The sequence below is a fragment of the Nicotiana sylvestris genome, chromosome 9 (genome assembly GCF_000393655.2).
Source record: "Nicotiana sylvestris chromosome 9, ASM39365v2, whole genome shotgun sequence".
NCBI lineage: Eukaryota > Viridiplantae > Streptophyta > Magnoliopsida > Solanales > Solanaceae > Nicotiana > Nicotiana sylvestris.
The window spans coordinates 120,448,646-120,457,808 of NC_091065.1; the positions used below are offsets into that span (position 1 = coordinate 120,448,646).

Below are 9,163 nucleotides of genomic sequence, written 5' to 3' on the forward strand. Positions count from 1 at the left end.
CCAGTTTTTGGATGAACTTTTTTCTTCCACTCGCAGAACTTCAACTTTATTTCAAGTAAAATGCATATACAAACACAACTCTAACTTTCAAAAACTATATTTTAACACAATAACAGATTTTATTTTTCAAATTTCAACTAAATTTATGTTCAAACACTAGCTAGATTAAAACGGAAAAGGTTCAATAATATCCTTAAATTATTGGATATAGCTCAATTTTGTCCTCCTTTAGCAAATTGGGCCATTAATATCCCTCACGTTAGTAAACTGGACCAATAATACCTTCATTTTAGCGACAGTCCACATAAGCCTTCTCAAAGGCATTAATTAGCTGACATGGCATCCACGTGGCATCCACATAAGCGGATCTCTCTTAAGCCTGTTCCAATAACCCATTAGCCCATAAAACAAATACCCAGTTATCAATCAAATATTATTGGACTTTTTCCAATTGTTAAATGGGTTTCTAAATTCAGCACAATATTCTCCCCATTTTCTTTTTCGGACCCAGTCTTTACCTTACCTTGAAAGTTTTCATGAACAGTGAGCTTTGGCTTCTTTTTTTATGGTCTCTTTTCTTGTTCCTCTTCTTCCGAAGATGATGATACTATAGCATCTGGGTCTGAAATTTTGATTCTTATTTTTCTCTGGATTTTGATTTATTGTTCTTCTTCTTGTTGTTGTTTTTTATTCTTTTTTTCTGCAATTTTGGTTTGCGATTTCATGATCAGGCTTATTTGTTATATTTGATCTTATATTTCATGATGGGAAAAATGGGAAAAGGTCCAATAATATATGATTGATAACTGGGTATTTATTTTATGGGCTAATGGGTTAGTGGAGTAGGCTTAAGTGAGATCCGCTTATGTGGATGCCACGTGGATACCACATCAGCTAATTAATGTCTTTGAGAAGGCTTATGTGGACCGCCGTTAAAATGAAGGTATTATTGGTCCAGTTTGCTAACGTGAAGAATATTAATGGCCCAATTTGCTAACGGAAGATAAAATTGAGCTATATCCAATATTTAATATTATTGGACCTTTTCCGAGATTAAAATAAAGGAATTTGAGTCTTAAATGAATCATAGTATATATTAAGTAACAAAAAGTAGGCCCAAAGGCACACAACTTTTAAGAGAAAAGGTATTCCTAAAAAGTGAAAAGTGAAGGGCCCAATCTCCAAGTTATGACTGAAATAAGAGTCTGTGAATTTTCTGACCAAAGAGAAAGAATTAAAGGGGGGGCATGGGGCCATTGGAAGGAGCACATAAATGCACATGGGAAGGGGACATTATTCACATGGGTTTTTCTTTTCTTTGTTTCCTAACTTATCTTTAGGCTTTCTCTTTTTTCTCCCCTTATCTCATCACCCTATCACTCACATTAACACAAAACTATGAAAGACTCTACTAAGAAGTACTATTAATTAGGAAATCACTAAAAACCGCCACCTAATCTCTTAAAATATAAATAGCCGGCGGATATAATATATATATATATATATATTCAGAAAAATGTGGATTGTATTGCAAGTGTATTAAGAAGGAAGAACTGAGTTCTTTTTTCTTTTGGCTCAGTAGTTGATTCATTTAATAACTAATCAAACTAGAAATCACAACTACAGACAAATAATACTTCTACTTACCAACTTATCTTAAGGAACCTAAATAATGTGTGTTTGAACTCAAAACACACAAATAAATGTATTAAAAAAAATAACATTTCTATATATAGCGTGCAACAACAACATGCGATATATTAACGGTAACGTCTGCCGTTAAGTATAGTGTGTTATTGTTACACGCTATATGTGTTAGACGATTTGACTTTTCATATAGCGTGTTCAAATTAAACGCTATATATAGCGTTTTCAAATCATACGTTATATATAGCGTTTAATTTGAACTCGTCTTCTTCCTCGACAGAACCCTCCCCCATTTTTTACAAACGTTGGTCCCCCCACCCCCAATTGCTCGACAATCTAAAAAAAAATTGTGGGCCCCTCCCGTCACACAAAAGGTCAGGAATGTAGGTCCTCCATCGTAGTAGAGCATTCTGGACTCGTGGTTTATCTCCTTCGTCTTCAAATTTTTACTCAATACACACACAACATCGAGGTATTTTGATTTATTTTGTGTCCAAACTTGTATAATAATGTATATCACTGCCTATTGAATGTGTTTCCATGTCCTTTTGTGTTGTATTTGCAAAACTAGTATGTTATATTTATCCAGACTTAGATATTAGTGTAAATTTTAGATTTAATTTTTTATGTTAATATAAGTATTTAGATATTAGTATTTCTATGTCATTATGTGTTTTTTATTTGCGAAACTAGTATTGTTGTAGCTATTTTTTTTAATGTTATGTGATTAAAATATATATGTTTTTTATATTTAGTTTATTTATTAGCGTACTAAAATGTAGAAACTTTTAGCGTAGTAAATTGTATAGTATTTTAGCGTAGAATCCTTGTAGTTTAAGTAATTTTAGAATGGTAGATGAAAATATATACTTTGTACAAATTTAGAAATTAAATTATAAAACAAACACATACAAAATAATCGAAAAATTAAATTTGACATACATAAATATTCACGATAGTTTGGTACTACTGGGCCTTAAATATCGAGCCTGGAACCCAATTGTTACATATACTTTGTACAATTAAATCTCTAAAAAAAATTAGAATTTAAATTATAAAATGTTACACACAAAATTATTAAAAAATTGAAATTGACACACATAAATATTCATGAAAATTTGGTGCTACTGGGCCTAAAATATCGAGCCTGGACCCAAATTGTTACATATACTTTGTACAATTTAATAATTAAAAATTTAGAATTTAAATTATAAAACAAACACACACAAAATTATCAAAAAATTGAAATTGACACACATAAATATTCATGAAACTACTGGGCCTAAAATATCGAGCCTGGACCCAAATTGTTACATATACTTTGTACAATTAAATCTCTAAAAAATATAGAATTTAAATTATAAAACAAACACACACAAAATTATAAAAAAAATTGAAATTGACACACATAAATATTCATGAAAATTTGGTGCTACTGGGCCTAAAATATCGAGCCTGGCCCAAATTATTACATATACTTTGTACAATTTAATAATTAACATACAATTAATGTTGTTTAATTTACAGTTGACGACATGGACGTGCCTATACATCCCGGCCCTTACTCTCGTGAGCTATTAGTGCTTCAGGGCGATCATAGGTCCACCCATATATGGGATGGAGAGTTACTTTCCCAGACTCTCCGCGCTAGGAGAGGTGACGACCTGTGGAATTTTCTTCATGACAGAGTTCTCCACGAGCGTGTAGCCCATCGCCTCCAGGCCACCGGATTCTATAGGATTATTGAGATCGGCCGGATACAGGTTGACTGGGCGTTGATCACGGTGTTGATTGAGCGGTGGCGACCGGAGACGCATACTTTTCATTTGCCCATTGGCGAGGCTACCGTCACGCTACAGGACGTTGAGGTTTTATATGGCCTGCCCGTTGATGGCATGACCTTTTCACTGCCTATTGCTATGAGATATATGTCGTTTGTTCATTATTTGGACATGCTGCATCAGCTTACTGGTTTCAGGCCTCAGGAAAAGGCTGCATTGTCTGGTGCTAGTCGGATGGCTTTGACCCCTATTAGACAGCACCTGGAGCTACTCCACCCCGATATCACTGATGATACAGAGGAGGAGCATATCACTCATTATACGAGGTTGTTGTTGCTTCTTCTATTTGGAGGGGTCTTGTTCCCTAATACTTCGGAAAACCTCGTCAGCCTTAGATTTTTACATCATCTTCAGCTGCTGGATGAGTTACCCTATTACAGCTGGGGGGCTGCTGTTCTCGGCTACATGTATAGGCAGATGTGCCGGGCAAGAATGGCCACTCAGAGAGATGTTTGTGGTTTTATGCCGCTTCTACAGGTGACAACATATTCCAATAAAGTGTTCATCATTTCCAACTCTACCTAGTTAGACTTTGTCTTAACCATTACGTCAACTTTGTATGTTAGGATTGGGCCTAGGAGCGGTTCTTGCAGTTTCAGCCACCGCGACCACAATTACCTCCTACTGTAGCACCTCCGTTTCTCCCTTTATCTAGGAGGTGGGTTCTCTGCCGTAGACTATTACGAGAGTATGATGCTCATCATAATCTCCCCCTCTTCAGGGATGTGTTGGATCTGCTGGAGGGCGCACAGGTAAATATGTACCTAAACTTACCTTGTGTGGATTAACTTAGTGTTGCGCATACTCACATTTCATGTTCTTATTTGATAGTTCATCTGGACGCCATACATCGAGGATTTGATAGCTTCCCTGCCACCTTATTGCTCGGCTGGTCGACATATTTGGAGCACTTCTGCCCCACTCATATGCCTTGATATTGTGGAGCATCATGCCTCGGAGCGGGCACTTTGGCAGTTTGGCCGCCCATAGTATATACCGAGGGGGCCTATATTGGAGCCTACGCATTATCAGAGGGATGATCGTAGCCGGGCGGACGATGCATTTATGGCATGGTTAGCCGGGCAGATCCAGAGTTGGGACCATCGAGAGGAGATGATTCCGCCCCCACATACTTGGGACCAGGAGGTGGATATTCAGAGGTATATGTCCTGGTACCGGCACGTCACTCGACTTTTTATCGGGAACCCTTTGCTGGCGGTCGGTACGTTCCATACGTCGGGCTACACAAGGCCCTAGTATGTTTTCTATTATTATTCATCATATAACAGTATTTTAGTGCAATATACGTAGTTTATATTTTATAGGTTGTGTAGGCTATTGGACTACACACAGTCTACCAGATGGGACTATAGATGTAGGATTATATCGGAAATCCTGCGGATGCCTTGCAGGATTATAGCCATCGATTTGTAGAGTTGGATGCCCGGACACTGCAGCGAGCCCGGGAGGATCAGTATTTGGCTCACATGCCTGATCATGTGGAGCCAGATCAGTACGAACGAGGTCCTGGTGTTGCACGAGGTGGTGGTGCCCGACGAGGTGGGGGTGCCCGACGAGGTGGTGGTGCCCGACGAGGCGGGGGTGCCGGCGACGTGGTGATGGGCCGAGAGGAGGTGGTCCCCAGCAAGGGGGAGTTGAGGCCCCTGCTGATTATGTTCCTGCCGATATGCCGGGTGGCCTTGGGATGGATCTCACTCTAGGGACTTCGCAGGTGACCCCGTCAGGTCAACTATTGATCACGGGCACGCAGCTTTCTGGAGTGGATTGGGATACATACTTTCCAGGCCCGTCTACCATTGCTGAGGACCGGACGACCCGAGATTTAAGTGGTGGGCGCCGGCTGAGTTATGGTTCATCATCACGTTCGCAGGTATGGTTTTCATAGCGTATTGAATTATAATTTGTCTTTTTTTTCATAACTTTGGTAATTTCCTTTTTAAGGCTGAACGCGATGTTGACATGGTTGCCACTGATGATTACATTCAGGAGCCCGAGGAAATAGTGGTACGACAATTCAACTTGTTCTGACGAATTATATACTTTGCTATTCTGAGCTTTTGACTCTTATGTAGGTTTCTACTGGACTGACGGCCTCTTCTACTGATCATGTCAGCATCACTAAAGATCATGCAGCGGCGCATCCAGCTATAAGGCGGTGATTTGATGATGACAATCCTGATAGCGTCCCTAGGCGGGACGCGATGTGCCTCAGGGCAGCGGCTGCGTTGAGGCACACTGGATGCGGGACGCACTGATTTTATTTATTTTTATTTGGCATTATATGTACATTTAAAACAACTTTTATATAATATGTGAATAACGTTTTGATTTCTCCGTTAAGTAGCTAGTTTCGTACTGCAATAAAAACACAAGTCATAAAGAAGTAAAATTCTATTACAATGACTGAAAGAAAAGTTCATTACTAAACACATAGCACAAATACTAGCACAAACACAAACATAGCAGGCCAACCTAATAAAAATACATGAAATATGAAAATTACACTAAACACATACATGCCAATGTTTAGCCCTGGTTGCCATTTATTCTCCGCTCCAACCACTTAAATCGTTCTTTCAGTTGTTCTTTTTCTTCTTCTACCTCTTTTAGTTTCGCCTTCACCTCCGCAAGTTCCCGTTTATATTTTTCTTGAAGCTCCTTTTGTGCATCACAATTCCATTGTGTTTTCCATTTTTCTTCTCCCACCTCCTTCAGTTTCGCCCTCAAGTCTGCAATAATTCTATCGCTTTCTTTTTGTACTTCCCGTTGTCTTAAACACATATTATGAAGAAACTGCAGTTGTTCTCTGTAACAATCCTGATAACATGGTTCATCAACTCATTCCTCAAAATCACAAATAGGTTCGCCGGGGACCTTGTAAAACTGATTCATACAGAGCCAGTAGCGGCGTCCAACCTCACCACCATCCCAACAGTTTTGCATCAAGCATGCTTTTCCACAATTGCACTTTGGTGGACGAAGAGGTTGAGCCATTTGGAAAATATTTGCTTTTAGTAAAAAACCTTACTTTTAATGAAGTTTTTGCTTTTAGTAAATTTTGAGCACACAAAATAACTACAATGAGCCTGTTATTTATAGGCGAGACAACACACACATAATTTAGTGTTCAACCGCGCTAAATACATAACGTACTATGTAATACCGCTATATTTTGTGTGTTAAATATCATGATATTGATAAGACAACTTTATGTCTTGTCAACTTTATGTCTCGTCAACTTTATTTTAGACAACTTTATGTCTTATCAACTTTATGTCATGATATTGACAAGATAATTTTAAATTAAATTATTATTTAAATAGGTAAAATGGAAAAATACAAATCATAATTAACAAGCATAATTTTATTTCATAAATCTTGCAACATAGACATAACAACTAATTATTACAACATCAACTCATGGATAATTAATTAGGTACACTAGAAGAACACCCACCCCGAGCTTGATTATTGTTGCCACCCAAAGGACATTTTCTACGGTCGTGTCCTGTTTGCGAGCATATACCACATCTGCGCGCATACACGGTTTCACTAACATCCATTTGGTTCCGTATACGCGTTCTCTTCTTCACTTGTATTCGACGCAAATAGGACTTGTTACACACCATTTTAAATGGTTCAGGCGGCCAATAATGCTCAGCACCCACTGGCTGCAACTGCCTACTATATGTGTTTAGGTACTTCGCAACACTATATTGTTGATCAACATAGTTGGTTACACCCAAACCAACTTGTTGAAAGCACTTTATGGTATGTGAGCAAGGCATGTGGTAGATGGACCATTTTCCACAAGAGCATAACCTTCTAGATTCATTTACAGTATGTACATTATTACCTCGATTTTGATGGATAGCGGTGCGAACTTCAAAAATATTTCTTTCGTTATCATACTGCAAAAATGAATGCCAATGTGCTCGCCGTCTATTTTTCTCAAATCTTTTCATAGGCACTGGCATAAATTCAACACCCTTTTCCATCAATGATGTTGCAGCTTCAGACCTTTCAACAAACTTCTCCGCCATCTGCTTGAACGACAACCGCACCATGGCTGTGACAAGCAATCCTCTTATAGACTTCAATAACCCGTTGAAAGACTCTGACACATTTGTAGTCAGAGTTCCCCATCGTCTGCCACCATCTGCATGTAACGTCCACTTTTCAGGGTCATGTCGCATTAACCAACGATAGGCTGCCTCATCTTCTTGCCTGATATATTCCATGTGCATCCGGAATTTATGCTGTTGGTGGTCTGTTGCTTCCATCCACATCAAATCATGGAGATCCTTGTTGGGATATGCCTTCTGAAAATTAGCTTTAAAGTGCCTAACACAGTAACGATGATAGGCATAAGGTTCTTGCCATGCAGGCAAGTTCTCCACAGAACTTAAGATACCACTGTGTCGATCAAATATTAGACAAATACCGGAATGCTATTTCACAATGTGCTCTTTCAAGTGGTTCAAAAACAACATCCACGTCTCTTGGCTTTCATTGGCACAAATAGCAAAAGCTAGAGGAAATATCTGTCCATTAGCATCTACTGCCACGACTATCAACAGTTTGATATCGTACTTTCCATAGACATGAGTGTCGTCTATGGATATTAAGGGCCGACAATGCGAAAAACCATCAACTACTGGTTTAAACGCCAAGAAAACGTAATTGAACATATATTCTGGTTTACCTGGAATACGCTTAAGCTTTCATTCAACAACCGTCCCGTGGTTAAACTGCTGCAGTGCAGCCATGTACCTAGGGAGATCTGCAAATGACTTATCCCAGTTACCATAGACTATTTCAAACACTCTTTTCCGCCCGAGATATGCCTTTCTTTTAGTAATTGTATGGCCATATTCCTGGTGGACTGCTGTAATGCACTCTTTGATTTTATACCTTATGGTTGCTTCGATGTGTGGAATAAGAACAAGAGAAATCAAGTCAATATCCAAGTTGAAATGATTCCCGTTGAATGTATCCATTTCGCATGTGTGGGTGGGAATGTATTTACCCACTTTCCACAGACCTGTCTTCTTCTTCATCACACACAACATCCAATGACATGGCCAAAACCACCTGCGACAAACAACTTTGTATACAACCGGACTTGACTCACATACCGTCATCTCACGACACTCTTTTACGTTGTGCATTTTACAAGACCTGCTTAGGCGCGCTTTATCAGGAAAAAGCATGCCATTTGCCAGCACTGTTGGTCTAGACTCATCCCACATTGCTGTCCGAATTTCATCAAAGTCCCTTGTTAGAGCTTCCACATCCGGCATGTTTGGAAAGTTATCAAGGTAAGGAACCTCCCTTGAATGAAACGGCACTTGGGACTCATGCACTCTTAGTCTAGGGGGGTGGAGCATACTCTCTCGTCAAATAAGGTCCTTCCTTCTCATCCTCCTCATCACCATCCTCACGATGAAAGGGTGTATCGTCTCCAGATTCATCAGCATTGTTGTCGTAATCACTGTTCTCTTCCTCACTCTGTGCATCTGTCAGATCCCGATTTAATACGTCGTCTTCGGGCAATTGAGTGAGTACATTTGCTTCAACTTGCTCGTTTTCACTGCATAATCAACAAATTAATAAGATGCTAAATTTACAAATTACTTTTCATATAGCCGTAT

General features: G+C 39.1%; 2 protein-coding genes across 2 annotated transcripts; one reads left to right on the top strand and one right to left on the bottom strand.

Annotated features, from left to right (window-relative positions):
• Window positions 1-3,182: 3,182 nt before the first annotated feature.
• LOC138878136 (serine/threonine-protein phosphatase 7 long form homolog) lies at window positions 3,183-5,668 on the top strand. The gene is made up of 4 exons (XM_070157798.1): window positions 3,183-3,965; window positions 4,082-4,240; window positions 5,451-5,513; window positions 5,582-5,668. The coding sequence occupies exons 1-4, from the start codon at window positions 3,183-3,185 to the stop codon at window positions 5,666-5,668; spliced, it is 1,092 nt and encodes a 363-aa protein (XP_070013899.1).
• Window positions 5,669-5,810: 142 nt separating this feature from the next.
• On the bottom strand, window positions 5,811-8,200 carry LOC138878137 (uncharacterized). Its single transcript, XM_070157799.1, has 4 exons — window positions 8,007-8,200; window positions 7,481-7,925; window positions 6,111-6,326; window positions 5,811-5,864 (listed from the first exon to the last, which is right to left on the bottom strand). The coding sequence occupies exons 1-4, from the start codon at window positions 8,198-8,200 to the stop codon at window positions 5,811-5,813; spliced, it is 909 nt and encodes a 302-aa protein (XP_070013900.1).
• Window positions 8,201-9,163: the final 963 nt, after the last annotated feature.